This window comes from Stegodyphus dumicola, chromosome 8 (genome assembly GCF_044657685.1).
Source record: "Stegodyphus dumicola isolate Sdum_Otavi_A_Nest chromosome 8, ASM4465768v1".
NCBI lineage: Eukaryota > Metazoa > Arthropoda > Arachnida > Araneae > Eresidae > Stegodyphus > Stegodyphus dumicola.
In genome coordinates, this window is record NC_140775.1 from 24034120 (window position 1) to 24054581 (window position 20462).

General features: G+C 29.1%; 1 protein-coding gene across 5 annotated transcripts in view; it reads left to right on the forward strand.

The window, feature by feature from the left end:
- The window catches only part of LOC118197114 (phosphatidylinositol 3-kinase regulatory subunit gamma-like), a 102258-nt gene that overhangs the window by 79709 nt on the left and 2087 nt on the right, over positions 1 to 20462 (forward strand). For all 5 annotated transcript variants that reach the window (XM_035368601.2, XM_035368604.2, XM_035368605.2 and 2 more), the window contains 12 exons: positions 606 to 716; positions 2760 to 2837; positions 4405 to 4533; positions 6512 to 6719; positions 10362 to 10462; positions 10973 to 11123; positions 11895 to 11993; positions 12164 to 12344; positions 13878 to 14101; positions 16092 to 16268; positions 16374 to 16457; positions 17293 to 17448. In XM_035368601.2, coding sequence (XP_035224492.1) covers positions 606 to 716; positions 2760 to 2837; positions 4405 to 4533; positions 6512 to 6719; positions 10362 to 10462; positions 10973 to 11123; positions 11895 to 11993; positions 12164 to 12344; positions 13878 to 14101; positions 16092 to 16268; positions 16374 to 16457; positions 17293 to 17448 — 1699 coding nt within the window. The remainder of the gene's footprint in view (positions 1 to 605; positions 717 to 2759; positions 2838 to 4404; positions 4534 to 6511; positions 6720 to 10361; positions 10463 to 10972; positions 11124 to 11894; positions 11994 to 12163; positions 12345 to 13877; positions 14102 to 16091; positions 16269 to 16373; positions 16458 to 17292; positions 17449 to 20462) is intronic.

The window sequence follows — 20462 nt, forward strand, 5'->3', positions numbered from 1 at the left end:
AATAAAATAAAAGGTAAATTGTACAATTTCATTCACATAATTGTCTGCTGTTGTGAAATTTTGAATTTGAAAAGTATTTTGGGGTTTTACCTATTTTTATATAAAAATTTCTAAAGATTCCTTATTAATTATTCATAATTTTTAGTAGACATTAGCCTAGGTTAATTGATTAGGGCAAGGGTTATCTGCCTATCAGGAGGGATGCCTTTGTAGATGACTTTTAAGGGAAACTGTATTGTATCTGCATTACACAATGGAGAAAACCAACCATGTAGCCAGCCTGTTTACCAGGAATCAATTCCAACTCTAACTACCAGTATTCAGCAACTTCACCCCTGAGCCACTGATGGGTTAATTTTTAGGAGACATGAATATAGGAATTATTAAATATTTCATTTCCAAAAAAATTTTCGATTGGTTGCTAGAAATCTTCATTTTTTTTAAATGTACCCATTTGATATTGTAACTGTTACGTTATTTTTAATTATTTTGGTAAAACTACTTTGTGATTTGTTTCAGGTATAATTATTTATAATTTTTACCATCTGTAATTCTGAAGAAATATTTTAAGTATATATATATATATATATATTGCATTTATATAGTTGTGTTTGGGCGAGAGCTGTGTTCAGAGTTCAGTGTTGCTGACCAACATGCCCCAACACTAGTCTTAAAATGTATTCAAGAAATAGAGCAGCATGCAAGACAAAATCCAGGTAAGATATGTGCAATAAAAAATTTTCCTAATAGTGGTTATCAAGTGTGTAAGACTTTAATGCTAGTTTTTCTTTTATCTGTTTTATACCTGGTATCAAAATTTATTTAAAACTGGATGATATATTAATCCAGAGTGTGTTCACCTTCCTTTAATTTTAAATGATTGTATTACCTGTACTTTTTATAATTTTACTGTATTAATTTTTGTAATTCTGTAATTTCTGCATGAGTATTTGTAATGTAAATCGAACTGTCTAGAGTTTGTAATATACTTATGGAAATTTAGGTTTAGTTTTTAATTTTAAAAAAATTTCACCTGTTTTGAATATTTGCTTCTTCTCATTTCTGCCATTCTTAATATTCTGTCTTATACTATATGCTTGAATTTTTTTTATTTTAGTTATTTATAAGAGAGTCTTAAATATTTAATTTGTCAGTAGTATAAACTAAAGTAGTAATATGTGTGGGTTAATCTCAAAAGAGGAATTTTACCTCATCTTGATCAATTTAAGATCTTGTTTGACCACTTTTGAACATTTATGTAATATGAGTGTAATGTATGTTTCTTTCATTTTAAGTTTAGCTTGCAATGAAATTTTAATAGTGTTTTTTTACTTCCTTGTATGAAGTAAAAAGGAAGTATTGTAATCGCGAAAAGTTTCAGGCAGCATATTTCAACGAAAATATCCATTTTGACCGCTATCGAATGCAATTTAACGATGTTTTTGTGTGATATCTGTATGTAAGGACGGAATAAAATATCTTTTTCCTTCAAAAAAAATATAAAACTGCTTTAAAATTAATTCTGAAGAGAATTTTTCGTGGCGTCTGTACGAACGTATGTACGTACGTATCTCGAGTAACTCAAAAACGAGTAGCCTCAGAATGTTGAAATTTTGTATATAGACTGCTATAACATGTAGATGTGCATCTCGTATTTTGGTTGCAATCGGCCGCACCAAACGTATATAAATATATTTATATATATATCCACTCTGTTACCCGGCTCAGTGATCTCAGTTTCTTTACTCTTATATGTTTGCAAATTGTACATTTTTTGCTTTAATAAAAATGATTGTATTATGTTGTTTTATCTTCCGTTTAAGGTTTTTATGCCTTTAGTAAATCTGTATGCAATATTTTTAGAATTATCAACAATTTTAAAGTTGTCTAAGTGCCGCTAAGCCTTTTTTTTTTTTTATGGCGGCCATTCATGTTTACATTTGAAACAGGAGACTAGTGGATTTGTAGCCAATCTAGAGAAACTTAGCTTTGCAACAACAAAGATAACACATTCATTTATTATTGCCAATTAAGTCATGCTTAATTCTTTCTGGAATTTTTTCGAGAAAATGAGTGTTTAAAATTTACTTCGTAATTTTTAATATAGATATTTTGGAGTTTTTATGTATTTTTGCCTTCTCGCGAAGTGAGAGCTGAATTAATTAAATGAGAAATACTCAATCGTCTGTGAAAAACTGTTTCTTTTTTATTTTGTTTGCTTAATTTCTTTTATACATCATTTTAGCTTTATTATAGTATTTGAATAGAACATGTGGCAAAGATTAGATAATTCTATTCTTTAAATGATTATTTGAATAGAACATGTGGCAAAGATTAGATAATTCTATTCTTTAAATGATATAAATTGTGTGCATTATGAGTTATAATATGAACGAAATATAAATTTTCGTTAAAAGTTAACTGTTATATAATTATTGGATTATATAACAGTTAACTTAGTTTCCGTTATATAATTATTATATAAGTTAACTGTTATATAATTATTAATACTGTTAAGTGAATCTAGCGCCAGAGTGTCGCTATGGTAAACAAATACTAGAGTGAATTTTAAAGAATGCATTTATTCTATTGTTCTTTATGCGCTGTTGGCGAAGTAGGTTTAATTCAAACTAATAAGTTTAAATGAAATGCAAGAAAAAATGCATTTAATTTAATATTCCGTACAAGGAAGTCATGTTGTGTACACATCGGATTTTTAATATATGTAATTACTTATTGTTTCAAAATTCCTTTTTTAGATGTTGATTTATATCTTGGATACAAAACTCCAGTGCACAGTCATAACCAATCCAAAATGAAACAGAGACTTAATGAAGGTGAGTTGTGTGTATAGATTTGGAGCTATTTTACCAGTGATTTATATCAAATTCTTTGAAAAAGAAAATACTCTAATAGGCATATTTTTCACAATCTTTAGTTATAAGTAAACTACAAAATTTTGATTTTAAATGAGGGAATCTTAGCAGATAAGCAAAGAATTCCTTATTAAAGTATAACACATGTTACTGTTTTATTGGATCTGTTGAGCTATTCTTATATTTATTTACTTTTATTTATAGTATTTTTTTTATAATTATTTTACGTGTATCTTTGTTATTGCAAATATGTTACCACCTAAAAAATGTTACACAAAGCTATTTCTGAAACTATATTTCTGATAGTTTTGCATATTATTTAATTTATTTACCCTTTATATTGATTTTTTTAAAATTTGAAATTGCACTTTATGTACTTTTTTTTATTCATTTCTCATTTTCTTTAATTAGAAATGTTATTGTTTTAAATTTCAATAAGATTGCAACTGATGTAAATTAGAGATGTTGTTGCCAGTCACTTAATAAGATCTTTCTTTTATATTCAATTTAAAAAAAAAAAGATACATGAATTAATGTCTTCAGTTTTAAAATACAGATAATCATTAAAATAGTTATTTTGACTTTTTACAACACTTTTCATTAAGTGATATTTTATATCATGAGTGTCATAAGTAAAATTTGCCTTTAATAATTAAAATCTAATGGATGTAATAGGGAAGTTTTAATGGTCCATGCTTCTTTATGTGTTATTTTAAATCAAATGGTAGTACATCTTGATATTTTTGTTTAAATCCTGTTTTGCATTAAAAAAACGAAATGCAGAAATAAATAATGGAACTTTTAAAATTGAAATTGCTGTAGAAATTTAATGTTATTCAACTGTAAAGGTTTAGTTTTATGAACTGACAAAAGTAATTTTTTTTTTTTTTTTTTTTTTTTTTTTTTTTTTTTTTTTTTTTACTTTTTTGTTATATTAAAATATTTGTAAATTTTTGTTTTAAATTAAAAAAATTTTAGTTGTAATTTATAACTCTTCAAAACATTAGAATGTAATCTAAAGTATAGATTTTTTTATTTTATTTTTTATTTCAATATAAAGATGTCCTATACAGATATTAGTGCATTTTGCTAATAAAAGTGCAGATAAATTGTAGTTTGTAAATGAAATAATGTAATTTGGTTAATATTCAGTGAGGCTTTGAATGAGATAAATTTTTATGAAATTTTACTTGAGGTATAGTGACAAAAGCTATAATCAGTATAATAGTTTATTCAACACTGAATGTGGTAACTTTTTACAAATATTGTTCAGATGTCTAATGATGCGAAAAAGCTATACATATATTTTTAATTCAGGATTAACCAATAATTTTATTATTAGCAAGGATTTTCTTTAATAAATAAGATTTATGTTTTAAATAGCATGTTTTCTTTCTTTCATGAAATTTTTATGCTTATTGCCTGCAGAATTTTGCTTCTTTTATAGCCTGTTAAAGCATTACCTCATTGAACTGTCTATAAATTGAAAACATTAAAAAAAATTTAATACCTTTTTTAACATTAACAGATACGAGAAACTTGGATTTTAAAGGACATTCACTCTCCTACATCACAAGTGCCTTAATAAAATATCTGAGGGAATTGCCCAATCCTGTGATACCAGTGCAAAGTTACGAAAAATTTGTAGATGCTTCTAGTAAGTTCCATAGTTTAATTTGTTATCTTAATGTTATCAGTGCTGTATGGTACATACAATATATATTAAATGTTTAGGAGCCAGTTATTTAACTGAATTTGATGTTTCAGTAATTAATTATAGGATGCAAGTTTCATTTTATGTAAAGCTAAATAAATAAATTTAAAAAAAAACTGCATGATAAAAATGAAAGTGTTAAAACTTTTTTTTTTCCCTTTGTGTATTTATTTTGTGTAAAACTTAAAAAATCTGAATATTTTAGACAGTACAAAGTTTGAAATCCTGATAAGCATCCAGACCTTCATAAAACTTTTTTTTTAATATTCTTTTTCTCGCCCAGTGTTGGAGTGGATGATATGATATTCAAGCAGAAGCTAGTGTTGACATGCTGCAAACACATTTAAACATAAATGAAAGTACAGGATCTTTTGCAAATGATCCATCTGATTCATCAATGGAATGGAAGGTTTTTTCACATTCCTGTTCCTTTATTGGTTTTTGCAGAGTTTACTGTATTCAGAATTGACATCCAGATGTATGGAAGACTGAGGGAAAGGTCTCAGTTCTAACATGGCTTGGGGGTGAATTCAAAAGATTTCTGATTTTGAGGCTGATTTTATGCCAAGGTTTTGGCAATGATTTTTTGGCTTATCCTACTCAGTTATTGAGTTTTGATACTCCATGAAGTATTTGACTGAAAAATGTGCAGATTCTATTCATAAATTGGTTGACAGAAAGCTTGGAGCTTTTTCTTTCTTTTTTTATGTTCGACTATTATCCATAGTTTTCAGGATGTGTAGCCATATATTGAGTTTCTGATCTTGTATCTTTGTTGTGAATTGGGATTGTATATATACCTGCAGTATGTATTGTAGCAGCATCTGATCTTGACAATTTCCAGATCAGTGAAGTAATGATAAACTTATAACTTTTGAACATGAAGTAGATATATGGGGTAATGTAGTAGTAGAAAAAATTTCTATTAAATTTACTATTATTTGATGATTACATTTTGTGAAACGGTTGTAGATCATTTATTGATTTTCTTTGCAATTTTTTCACAAAATCAGGAGGATATTGCTTTCAGCTATTCACGGTATGTAATTATATTCAGTTTCATAAGACTCTAGAGTTGATGCTCCCATAAAGAGACCTTGCTGTTTGTAGGTTTATCCACTGACTGTAAAATACTGTAAGCTTTTGTATGGCATGAAAAGCTTCATAAATGCTTGTAATAAGTTTGGGTGTAATTCTTAGTTTTTCACCAAAATCATTTAAGATTATAATAAAGGGAAGGATTTGACAGTGATGGTAAACATGGTCCTATCAGGGCCATCTGCTTTGGAATTTGTTCATAAAATTTTTTTGTAGAATGCATGTTTAATATACTGTCTTGTATGAAATTGGAGTGTGTTGGCAAGCTTGTGAAATGCTAAATGAAAATGATATAGCTGAAGTCTTCATTGAAATGATAATGCTCCTATCATTAATCATTTAATGGACTGTTAAGTTTGTAATATGATTTTATATCTAGAAATTATTGCTGCAGATACTGAAGGAAAGTGATAAAGAAATTGCTGAGAATGAAAAGATTTCAGTTAATTATTTAATGAGAGTTCTAGGCATAACTGTTCTAGAATTTGAACAATGAAACTGTTTTCTAAACTTGCGCATCAAACAAAATTGCTTGACCAGCATATGTTAAAAAAAAAAAAAAGTTTAATGAAACAAAACTAATGTTAACATTAACATGTTTTTCGTACATTTTGAATCATACTAGATTTAAATTGATGATCTAAATATCTGGAACTTTCCGAAATCTGAAATCGCTTAAGTCTCAATGAGTCCAGATATCTGACTTTGTACTCTAGTCATATTTTAAAGGTGATTTATTTATCTGTATGTTTTATTATATTTTTAATTTTTGCAAGTTTCATGCGATAGAGTTTTGTTTTAAAAATAAAATATTTCTTCTTAGAAATTCCTATGGACAAACAGTGTGCCATGTATTTAGGAGAACTTGTCCAACAGCTACCTGTTCACCACAAAGTCACTTTGCAAACTTTAATGGCCCATTTTTGCAGAATATGTTGCTTGCAGCATTCTAGAGGCTTCAGAAGTTTTCCAGAGTCCATGATTAGAACTCTTAGCCATACACTTCTAAGACCTCCATGGGAAAACATCGAGTAAGATATTTTTCTCACTGTTATTAAAATTATTAACTCTTTTCACAGAGCATAAGCAATTCAGAATTTTAAAATCAAACTTCTTAATTTTGAAAAATGTTCATTTAATTAAGTTGGGATTGGATGGGGATTGGAGATCAAGTACTGGATATGTTTTCCTCATCGGAAGTGGTGCAATATCATGGTGTAGTAAGCGTCAACCAGCCCATGCAACTAATGCACAACCAGTTATATTATATCGTGATAACAACAGTGCTATTAATCTCAGTGAAAATAGCATATATCATGGTAAATGGAAACGTACAAGGTTGTTCAATAAGTTCGCAGAGCGCCATCTATTCATCAATATTAGACGTAAAACTTCGACCCCATTCTCATATTTGTTCTTTTTTAGGAACACGTCAAAAGTTTCATTTCGATCTGTTAATTTATTCATTGTTTAACCGCCCTTTATATCTAACATGTTGTGGCTTTTTTCAGGCATGGATAAAATTGAGCAACATGCAGTTATCAAATTCTTTGTAAAGAAAGGTTTAAAGGCAATGGAAATTCATACCGAACTGGTGAATGTGTTAGGTGAATCTGCTCCTTCAAAAACAATGGTTTGCAAGTGGGCTAGTTTATTCAAAAGTGGTCGTATCAGCCTTGAAGACGATCCGCTAGAGGGACGTCCAAAAACTGCATCAACACCGGAAATCATCGGAAAAATACAAGATGTGGTATTGGAAGACTGTCAATTGACTGAAAGAGATTTAATGGAGGCTTTAGGCATTTCATTGGACACAGTGAGCAATATTTTGAATGTTAATTTGGGTTTTAAAAACTCTGTGCAGAATGGGTGCTGCATTGTCTAACGGTGGAGCAAAAACACATTCGAATGCGACTTTGCCAGCAGCATTTGGAGCATTTTAAGAAGAATAAAAGCGACTTTATCGATCGATTTATCACAGTAGATGAGACTTTGATCTACCATCATTATCCTGACTCAAAACAGGAGGCTAAGGAGTGGTGTGAACCCGGCTCTTCGGCGCCGAAGCGAGTTCGTGTGCAAAAATCAGCCAAGAATGTGTTAGCATCAGTTTTTTGGGATGTGAAAGGAATTTTGCTTATAGATTACCTTCAAACTTGCAAAATTATTTCATATTATTATTGTAACCTTTTGAATCAATTAGACAAAAAAATTCGTGAAAGAAGACCTGGATTACAGAAGAAAATCATTTTCCACCAGATAACGCACCTGCGCACACAGCTAAAAAAACCATTGCTAAAATAACTGAAGTACAAATTGTTGCAACATCCAGCCTATTCGCCAGATTTAGCTCCCTCCGACTTCTGGCTCTTCCCACACCTCAAACAATATCTCCGTAGAAAACGATTTTCTTCAAACGAAGAGGTAATAGCTGTGGTGGAGGGATATTTTGCAGAGCTGCCGAAAAACCACTACAGTCAAGGGATCCATAAATTAGAAGACCGTTGGAATAAGTGTATTGAAGTTGAGAGAAACCACGTTGAAAAATAAAGTCATTTTTACAAATAAAAATTGGTTTCTTCATTTCCGTTCCGCGAACTTATTGAACAACCTGGTATAGATATACAACACCATTTTGTCCAAGAAGCTGCGACACTTAAGCATATTGACATACATAATATGACCACTAATGCTTTGATTTGCAGATTTTTTGAAAAACTGTGAATGGTGCAAAACATGAAATGTGTGCAAGGATGATGGGTTAAAAATGAAGGCTAATGAGAATTTAATTTTTTATATGTGTGTGTTAATGTAAATTTGTGTTTAATTGGGATGGTACTTGATATTTAAACCTAAGTGGGAGTATTTATAAAAAAAAAAAAAAAAAAAAAAAAAAAAGGTAAATATTACCTTTAAATATGAATTCAGTCCATAGATGGCACCTCTGATGCATATAGTTTAGTAACTATCTGTACATTTGTACATATCCAAGAAAACTTCACTTCTGCTCCTAACTCCCACCAGGTATATTGTGTCTTTATTTATCCTCATACATGTTGAAATAATTGATCTCTGCTATAGTGAGTTTGTTTATATATCCTTCCATAAGAAGTTTCTTAAATGCTTTTAAACGTTTTTTTTTTTTAAACAAAAGTGCTGTTGCTATAATAAAAATATTTTTATTTCTGTGTAGTATAATCAAGAATTGTATTTTTTGTTATTGCCTTTTGACCTAAAATAAATGTGTTGTCTTTTGATGTTATTGCACTTGAATATATCTATGTCTGCGTATATTAAGGTGACCAGATTTTAACATTGGTAAAGCGGGACACCATTTATCGGGGGGAATTCTTGATTAAAAATTTGGTCTATATGGAGCAATGTAGAACGCAAAAATAGTATTGTAATAGATATTTTTAAAAATTTCAACATAAGTGCAATTTACAAATACATTAAAAATTATGTATAGTATTATTTTATTCTTTGGCATATTTCTCATTTAAGTGAATTCGTTTAGTAGATTGCTGTCGTTTTTTGTTGTCCAACTCTTGGACAGTTTGTGATGTACAAGATCTGAAGGAATGATTATGATTATTAGCATAAAAAGACATAAGTCCTTCTGCTAATGCTAATTTCTTTTCTTCATCTCCATAAATTGTTTTCCAAAAGAATTCCTGCATTTTGGAGGAAGATGCAGTAGTATTTAAATATCTTTTATGTTTCTGTGTCCCTGAGTGCTTTGAAATATCATTCTTTACAGCCGGGCAAAATAGAAAAGTCACCATTACATTTCTCGCATTTTACCATGCTTTTGGTTTTTTTAACAAAAGGAAATTCACTTCTTAGATCATCTTTGAATTTGCATCTTCTGTTCTTACTCAAAGAAGTAATTTATAAATTATATTATAAATTTTTATCTGAACATATTTTATTGTTAGTTTAAAAAATAAATTAATTTGTTATAAAGTAACTATATTTTTAAAATTATTTTAATTGAATCCTATATTTCTTTCTAAATAATACTAACATGTATTATTTTTCCTCTGAGAATTTGCTGAACGTAAGTTGTAAGCATCCCTTTCAAGGCCGATGCTAAACCTGTTTGCAGCCACTATAAAATATAAATAATAAGATGCTAAATTCAAGAAAATTTATGTGTTTATGAAATAAATTACATACCTAAATTATTTGAATAGCTGATTTGTTGACATCACTAGTTTAACTAGCACGCAGTATGATGTGTATCGTCTGAGAGACAGTTACAAAATGTTCTCGTCATTGCCAGTGCCAAACAACGATGGTCGAATTCTAACAACTGGTCAACAGTGCGAACTTTGATAAGCATTTCTCTCTCAATAATTAGTTGTCAACAATTATTTGTTATTATTAAAATTGAACATTATGAAATTAACAAAAATAATATAAGGCCAAGTAGCATATCCTGGCGAAGTAGCCACATGGCCACTGAAAACCATATTCTCCCGCCTTTCCCTAGCTTGTTGTGCATTTTTTCCAAAAATCAGGACCTTTTTAAAATGCCGTGGGACAAATTGTTGAAAATCAGCATCTGGTCACCTTGGCATATATTTTAATTCTTGTTTTTGTTATTCTTGTACATTTTCATTATTAAATTATTGCATTTAATGCCTGAATCTTCATTATTTCCTCTATAGGCAAATAATGTGCAACTCTGAAGCCCATATGAGAATAGTCAAGTTATTACTTCTGAAAGGTGAATGGGGAGAAAAACCTCCAGAATTTTTATCCCAGCCAGGTTAGCATTTTTTTTTTTTTTTTTTAAGTTTTATTTTGTTACTTTTTATTTTAAAGATCTGTTTAATTTTTTGTTTTATTTTTAAAATATGTGAAGGATAAATTTTATTTTTTAACTGTAGTCTTGATTTCTTTTCTATCTGACCTCGAAAGTAATAAATTAAAGATAAGTAAGCTCTTACAAATTCATGAAAAGAAAATTATGTGTAATATATGTGTTACATTTTTTATCCTGCTTTTGAAGGTAATTATTTGTAGTACATTTTGTTGATGAAACTATTTGAAAGAGAAGTAGGTAATTTGGGGGGGGGGGAAAGGCGTATGTTTGCTAATTTTTCATTTCCATGATAATTTTTTGTCTATTAACTGTCAAATGGTGAATAAAAGTTCTGCATGTATTAAGAAATTTAGACATACTGTAACAAATTTTTTATGAAGTATAATTTGAATTTTCATGCTCATAAATTTCATAATTAATATGATTCTACTGAATATGTTTTTTTGTTTTCAGTTCAACCTCCTCATTTATATGCCATTAAGGAAGCCAAGCAAAATTTACATTCTCACAGGAGTTTGGAAAAATTGTGTAATTCTGAGGATAGTCAAAAACAGGAAAGTAAAGATCTCCAAGATGCAGACTGGTATTGGGGTGATATCACTAGGTATGACCTTTTTCTCTAATAAGTAACAAAATTGTACAACTAATAAATCATCAAAACTTTTTGAAATTTTTGAATTTATTTTATCTACAGTATAACTGCTATATTTTTTTAATAACAAGTTATGAAGCTTTTCATAAATAGCATCATTGAATATCATTTGCTCTGTAGAAGAGGGAGAAATTTGCCTTTGTTACAAAAAAAATTATAACCATTTTTTTACTGTATTAAAAAATATTCGAGGTTCAAAAACTGAAAATTAATGCTTTCTGAATAAACCAAATAATAAAAAGCTATATTATTATAGGAGTTGAAAGTTTTTAAATAAGTTTTTCTCTGCTCGATTGACAGACAGTTTTTATAAAAATGAAGAATATGGAGGAAATAATTTTATAATCTTGAAAATTTGTTCAGATATTTTATATATTATACATATATATATTAAGTTACAGTTTGGAGTCTGATTACTTGAATAATTTTGATTTTTTAGTATAAACCACTCTAAGAAATATTAATACTGTATTTAGAATGAATTCTATAATCTTTAAACTAAAATTATGCTAAATTCCAGGCATGAAGTTTCCTTATTCATTGGAAAATATTAATTGAAAATTGGATAAGATGTGTTATTTTCATTTAACATTTGTTTATTTACATACGTTCATTTTCATTTTGAGGAATACTTAATATTTTGCCATAATGCAGTGTTTGCTCTGATGCTTGCTATTATTAAACAGTATATCTTAAGAAAATTTTAATTATTCTGTGTTTCAGAGAGGAAGTGAATGAGAAGCTAGCAAACACATGTGATGGTACATTCCTTGTTCGAAATTCATCCACTAAAGGCAATGGAGAGTATACTTTGACCTTGAGGTAAATGCACAAAATCGGTGTTTCATACGTTGTACTAGATTTTGTTACATTTTGTAAAAATGTGGTATTTGCCAGTGTTAAAAAACATTAGGACTTAAAATGAAATGAAAATGTTGAAGATCTGTTGGATTTGTTGTATTTATGCATTTTTATTATTATTATTTATTTAGGAAAGGAGGCAGCAATAAATTGATTAAAATATATCACAGAAATGGAAAGTATGGATTCTCTGAACCCCTTTCATTTCCTTCAGTTGTGGACCTGATAACACATTACCAACATGTTTCTTTAGCTCATTACAATTCTACTTTAGATATAAAATTGATGCATCCTTATTCAAGATTTTCTGAGGTAAGTAATTGAGTTTCTTTGTATAGTGTAGTGTTATCTAAAAGAACTAATTAGTTTGAAGTTGATATTTAATGAATATAACATATTTGATTGTACACATCAGTATTTTGTACTCAACAATGAAACAAAATTATAACCTACTTATTTGGAAGCCAAGAAGTTAACAAAATAAAATTTTCATGAAAAACATTATTTTTTGCCTTTTTATCCATTATAAATGTTTACCAAAAGCAATTACCTCAACTTGAATTTGAATATCAGGTAATATTTGGGATTATGAAGGTATTGAGAGAAGAAAGACCCTTCATAGATTTTGTAGTTGCTGATGTTGGACTGTTTTCATGATAGAGAACGTGTGTCCCAGACTTACTTAGCTTTACACTTACTCATGTAGCCATATTTTATCTACCATATTTTCTTCCTAGCTGCTTTGAATTGGTGTAGTGTTTAGCTGAGTCTGACTCCACACATTATTAGATACAGGTTTAGATAACATTGAGGACATGGTGTTTTTTGACTGTAGTATCTTTGCATTATGATAGCATTTAAAATCTTTTGATTCTGATATGGTATTGAGAGATTGGTATCTGTAGAAAGAGGAGTGTGAGCAGGGCCATTTCTAACAGGGGTGCAGCACGTAAAAGTACACGAACAATGAAAATCGGGGAAGGGGGGACTCTCGTGATACCACATTTTATTTTAAATTCATTGCAAGTACTTGTCATATGTAAGTACTTAGTGAGTATGAAATAAACATTTTTACTAATCACTGAGCTTTTTTTTTTTATTTTTATTTGTAGGCGGCAATCTTAAGAAAGTACATGAGCAGCCCTGAGTGTGAGAGCCCCAGATTTCTCGTTCTGGTGTGCTTTTGGTCAAAATTGGCTTGAAATTTAGTCAAAGAACCTATGTGTATTCTAAAAAAATAATTCAGTTCATCCTTTTCTGGCTCTCTCCTTTTTCCTGCCCACCTTCCATGGCATATATAATGTTGTTAATATGACCATTCCATCTGTTCACCAAAGTTCCTTTGCTGGCTTCCTATGTTGTTCCTATATGTGTGGAATTCAAACTGTATAGTGTTAGCTGTGTAAAGACTTGCTCTAGAAACCCATATGTGAACCAGTTCTCTTTGACTTCAAATTCCTCAGTAGTCAGTAGTACATGTGTAAATAAAATTTCATTAAAACTCTTTTTTAGTTTAAGACTTATTCATTGCATAGCATTTCTATAAATTTCAAGTAATCCAAATAAATTTAAACGATTAGAAAGCTGTATTTATTTGCAAGAAGCATTGGCCTTTCAAAATTAGAATAGGGTATTCAAAGAAATAAAACTTTTTAATAGTATGTTCTTAATATATTTTTTAATTGCAATTTAATTATCTTATGTTAATATTAATTATTTGCCTATTTTACAGGTTTTTTTATTATTATTTTAGTGTATGTATGCATTATAATTTAGGTTTTCATGTTTGCATTGTAATTTAGGTTTATTATTTTAATAACTAATTATATAAATATTTCTAAATAGTGTGAAACATCTGAGGGCTTAGAGTCAAGTTCCAAATCATTAAGTTCTGTGAATAATGAATATTTGAGAGCAGCAGAGTTATATGATAAATTTTACAAGGACTATGAAATAATGCAGAATGAAATATCTATTAAAGAGAATCTTCTGGATGCTGTGGATAACTGCTTAGCATTACTAGAAAATCAACTGGATGGATGCCAGAAGCAAACTGGAGATAGAACTGTGTAAGTACCTCCTTGTTTTAAAAACAAGTTACATAAGCATTCATCTTTTTCTGATCTCTCTCTGAGATATATAAACCAGCAGTTAACTATGTATAATTTGTTAGTAAGCATTGTATTTTACACTTCTACAATGAAGAATAAGTTTATACATTAATTATGTTTTTCCATAGCTGTTTTGGTAGCATTAACTGAATGGTACCATTAAATGATGAGAAAAAATATCCTTCAAAATAGCAATATGATTAACTAATTTTATATAAAAATATCAAGAAACATGTAGGTATTTTCTCAGCATTTTAATTAGGAAAATGCAAAAGTTTGTTTACGAACTGTTCCTAATGTTACATTTTTATGAATTTTCATGTTGTTTCTGAAAGTTATTTGACTAATGCTGTCTCCGAATCTTAATAGTTGGAAGGCATTCATCATTGGAAGAGAACTTGCCAAAAAAGTTTTAATTAAGCAAGAGAAAGCTATCATAATTTATAGTAGCTGTTTTCAGGGAATTTTCTTTACAAAAGAAAAGACAGTATTCTGCCAGTTTTGGGGGGGAAGGGCAAGGGGTCTCTGAAGAAGAAAGACTTCTCTAATTGCCCTCAAAGTTGTTAAGTTATTTAAAATCTAAGTTAAACAGAGGTTACTTTTTTGCCTAATTTTAAATGGTTGACTGAAGTTGAAACCAGGCAGTCTAACCCCTCATGTGACAACATTTCTGTATCGCTTGGAAATTTTTATATTCTGTTTTGACCTTATTTGGTGACTTAAGTTTAGAACATATATCTTTTTTATTAGTTTGATGATATTAACCGCATTGTTGATCACAAACGATATATTTTCCATGTTTTCACATACAAGTGGGTGGGATTCTGACAGATGGATATTTACCACAATCGCATTATACAGCGTCTTCTGTGTATTTATTAAAACTCACTTTCTGCTTTTAGGTAATAGCTATACATATTAGATTTATAACTTCAGATTTTGTTCTTAAAATTTATAAAATCGTTTATTAAGAATTTTCTTAAATGATGATTGAAAATTAGTTGCAGATAATTCTAGAAAAATTATGCCTTTTCATGGTATTCAACGAGCTCAACTCGGATTCCAGCTATATATGTTGGTGCAAACAAGTACAGCTCACATTACAAATTTACAACTAACAGATATTGTGCATATTTAGGACAAAAGAATTGCTTAATCTTGCAACCATGTGTCAGCAGCAGTCTTTTTATCAAACTTCTTGAAATTTTTGTATGTCAAGTATACTAGTGTTCTTTGTTTCATGTTACCTAATACATACTGAATTATTATTTGTACATTTTTAATCAACTCAAATTAATTTGTCAATTGCTAATTAATTGGAGTGATATTAGGATTATGGTTACAATTAATCAGAGGGTAATTTTAAAAAGGGGAGAGAGGAATAATATATGTAATAATTAACTGAAAAGTACTATTAATAATTTACCTGTATTTTCAAGCTGTTTAATGTTGAGAATTAGTTCATTTGGTTCATGTGATTAAATATGTTTCTTCTTCTCTTTCCAGTATGCTGTTTTCGTTTACATTATTTTTGTATTTCTGTAGGCGTTGATATGAAAAAGAAAATTAGAAAAAGATCGCTGTGCTCTTGATTTAGTTTTAATATTAAACAGTTTACTTTTAAAAAAGGTTTAACATTGTCTATATATTTCAAAATAGGTACAATTGTATTACATACTGTATTGAATAAAGTTAACTCCCAAATACTAGACGACATCTGCATTTATTGCTGTTATCTAAAGAAATGCTATTTTCTTTTTTGTGTTTTCCATAGGCAGTTTTGTTTTTCACTTATAATTTGGAATCTCAATTTTTCAACTGCTCTGCAGTAAACATGAATAACCTCCCCCCCCCCTTTTTCGTACATTAACTAGTCTGTCCTTGGATAATTGGGAATTGACTGTAGTAATTATCATTATAGTTCTTTGAATCATAATTTATTTTCCAGATGTGTGGAAAATATCGACAGCATAAAGAGACGAATAATAATACTTCAGAGTCATCAGAGAGAGTTGAATTGCAATTTGAAACACCAGTCTTCATACTGTCGTTCCTTGGAACGTGAAATATATGCTTTAAAACCTAAACTTGTGCTTCTTTATAAACAAAAAGAGCAAGCTCAAATGTAAGCCTGCATTTTGTAAAGTATTATTCGTTTTTATTATACTATTATTTTTCAATTCTTCTGAATGTTAAAATAGAATAAATTTTGATGTTTTTACTTTTTTAGGCAATTAGTATCTCAAGGTATAACAAAAGAAAACATAAATAAAATACTTCAAGAACCTTCAAGTAGTAAAAAATGTAGCTCAAGGTGAGAATTTTTTTAAATTTTATTTAATCATATCATTAGATTATGTATAATGTTGAAAATTAAGATATTTTTCATAACTTTCAAATTAGAACTCTCTATAAAATTTTAATTTGCAAGTTATGAGAACATATAATATGTTGTAAATAAGGAATTGTAATTTTATTTTGAATCTAAATTACATATTTGTAAAATTGAGCAATAATTTATGTTCTTTGTAAAATCCTTACACTCACAGCTGTGTTCTTATAATGCAGGTGTAATCTCGTATCTACCATACGATTACTATAAGAAGACTGTGTGGTAGTTCATGTGCTTCAATAAAATATGAACAAGTTTTTGTATTGTTACAAATAATTGTAACCTTGTTATCTCATTTCATCCTTATGTCAGTTACAAAATTGCTGAGATTCTCCACATATTCATCTTTAAGATTGTTTTCTAATGTATCCATAATTTTTTATTAATTCTTAAAGATCCTATAATTTCTAAATTTTGCTTTGTCTTGCTTCTCTTGTTATTAGAGAAGAATCCTTATTAAATAGTTGGTATAGTACACATTTGACAAACATAAGTCTTGAGACTTGATTGTGAGTGACAGAACTTAATGCCACTAGTGTACATTCGTATGTAGCATCATGACTTCAAATCAAAAGCAGTACACATACTTCAAAAATAAATGTTAAATATTCTCTTTTAATTTTGCATAAACAAAATATCCTTAAACTCTATACATTTTTATTATTTACATAGAAATCTTAAAAAATTTCATTCTATATACCAGACATGTGCTTTGTAAATATTTAACATTACGGATATTTTGCTTCTACTCCTCTAGGAGCAGTTCCATCAAAGATTTGCCTCATAATGATGAGTGTACCTGGTTACTTGAGGAGTGTTCTAGAAATGATGCAGAAATACTTCTTGCTGGAAAGCCGAATGGAACTTTTCTGGTCAGAAATAGCCGAACTGGTGATTATGCTCTTTCCATTAAGTAAGTATTTTAATTTTCATTGAAAATAGTTTTATATTTAATTGTACCTGATATAATTTCATATCTATGCATCATTCATATCATTCATCATGTAGAAGTAATTGTAGACATGAAGTAGCTTTTCATAGTTTTATATTAACATAATATTTACATTTTTAGTTTAAAAGGATAATCATTTTAACAACAATATTCGATTACAGCTGATTCAAAAGTTCCCAAAAATCAGGTTGAAGTTAAAGTTCTGAATAATAATGCTAGTTGTACGATTTTCATCTGGTTTCTTTGTTGTAGAAACGCTTGAATCAATAACCATTTTCTTCTCCTTTTTTTTTTTTTCTTTTTCTTTTACCAGAATTGTTGGTAGTCTTGAAAATTTGAAGAAGAAATACATTTAATTATTACCAGAACAAAAGATTAATTCTAGAAATGTCTTATAAAATTAAAATTGACAGATGTCTCGAAGGTTACATAAATGTACTTTCTGAGGAAAATTATTTATAGTGACAAATTGTAAAGGTATAATACAAAAATCAGGATTATTGCATTTCAAACAAAGGTATTTTAAATATATTAAATTTAAAAGGGGAGAGGATCTGCTGGAAATAAAGGCCACAAAAGGGCTTCCTAAGAGTATTTGAACATGTGTAAATATCAAGAAAGTGAAGTCTTTGATACTGGGGGGGAGGGGAGGATTCTCGAACTTCCATTCAGAATGTGTTCTGATACTATAAGTAAAATCATTCAGATTTGAAGTTAAAAATGTTTAAACCTAAAGTACATCTGTTTTTGCCAAAACATATTATGGAAAGACAGACAAATTATAAAAAGATATGTGGAAAACATCTAGCTGCTGAAAAAAAAAATTTCTGTTGCTGAACTGACAGAAATTACCATACGAAATGCCTTTGTCAATATACAGGAAAGTTCCAAACAGGATTCATGATAGTTGCAGGATTTTGTTACAACAGCAAATTAAAACTAAAAAGTCACAAGTAAGGCCAATATGAATTCAATACTATCAGTAGCAAATTTTAGAACCAATTTTTTAAGAATTCCAAGCTAATATGGCATTATGGTAGAGCTAAGAAAAGGTTTACACTCGTGGAAAGTCAAATCGGGCTATAGCCAAGAATCAAGGCTGTCAGATATAAGCAAATGATGGCAAGAATTATGCCATTTATGCATAAAAATTATGAAAATTGTTTCCATAAAATGCAAATGACATTTTATAAAATATTGATATAATTAATGAAAATTAAGATTTTCACATTGATATCTTTGTTATTGTGGCAAATTTTTGGAAATAAAATCTTGTATTTTTCAGCATCTGTTCTTTTCTGTGCCAAAACTTTTCTCTGTTTGTGTGTTCATGATAAAATATAGATTTATTGAAAGCTTGGATTTTTAAACTCGTATTAAAAATTTTTACATTGTCAGCAATATAATTTATATACATAGGCCCTCCCTCTTCTTAACTGTGTGGATTCATCAGAGACTCTAAAGTAATATTTCTTTTATAGTAACTTGAAACTTACTTTAATTAAATTTCTAGTGTTATTATACTACTGTCTGTGAAAAAAAAATATGCTTTAATATAAAATAATGTTTCGGCTAAGTTTTGCATTTCCATCTTTTTAGTATCAGGTCACTCCATAAGTTTGTGCGCATTAAGAGTATGCATGGAATTCACTATGACGCATTTACTAAAACAATACAATTTTGAACTTGTTGAAACTTGTCATCATTTGTCTAACATATTATTCAGTCCATCACCAACTTTCGTAAATATCGAACACATTTTAGTACGCATAGAACATGAATATGGATAATCAGTACAAACATGCTGTGCTACATTTTTTATTTTCGTGTGGTGAATCTGCCAGGTTTTCAGCTATTAAAAATTAATAGTGTACATGGTGAACACACTATTGGTGTAAGGGACTTCCCAGAAATGGTTTAAAAAATTAAAAGTTGGGAAAAGCAGCATTGATGATGAACCCTGTTTAGGACATTTTGAATTGTTAGAATCAAATCATACGATTAATTTAGAAGTTTATAGTGAACAACTTTGCCATCTAAACTCGGAATTGATCAAAAAACACCCACGATTGGTGAATATGAAGAATGTGTTGTTTCATCATGATAATGCTAGACCGCATACAGCTCAAATGCTGCAAAAAATTAGTGAATTTAATTGGGAGCTTATGCCACATCCTGCTTACTCCCCAGATATTGCCCCAAGTGATTTTCACTTATTTCGTGCCTTGCACAATTTTTTACTGGGAAAAAAATTAAATTCTAAACAGGATGTACACAGTGAACTTTCAAATTTTTTTGCATCAAAACCAGAGTCTTTCTATAGCAATGGCATAAAAACGCTGCCTGTAAAATGGCGAGACAGTGTAGATAATGGAGAAAAATATATAGTTGATTAAAATGTTAAATTGTGTTTTTTTTTTATATTATTTAAAAATTTACCAAAAAAATGCGCACGAATTTAGGGACTGACCTAATATTAAAATGATCCTTATATCTTTTGGTAGGGTCAAGTTATACAATATATTTTCATATAAAGTGTATGCTAACTTCATGTGAGCTATTATAAACTAAAACAGGAAAGAAGAGAAACTATTAAGATAGTAAAAAACTTGTAGTGGATTTAATGGCTTTATGTTCGAGAAGCAGTAGAGGTCGGACTATTTTCAATTCTTTTTACTTCAATAAATAGTTAAATGAATTATAATTTCTTTATTATTCAAATTATAATTGAAAAACTTCTCTGAATCAAGTTATAATTACCCAAAAAACTACTACTCCTCTTCCCCAGTCTATTGCACTGTAAATTTATTGCAAATTTACTTGCTGTTTTAGGGATTTTCTAAAATAATGTTCTTAGAAAGTAGAAATATTATTGGTGAAGTTTGTTATGCCTTGTATTAAAATGTTTTTACTGAAAAGAATGTAAAATGCTAACTTAGCAAACCTGAACCTTTATGGTGCTGACATAGTTTTTC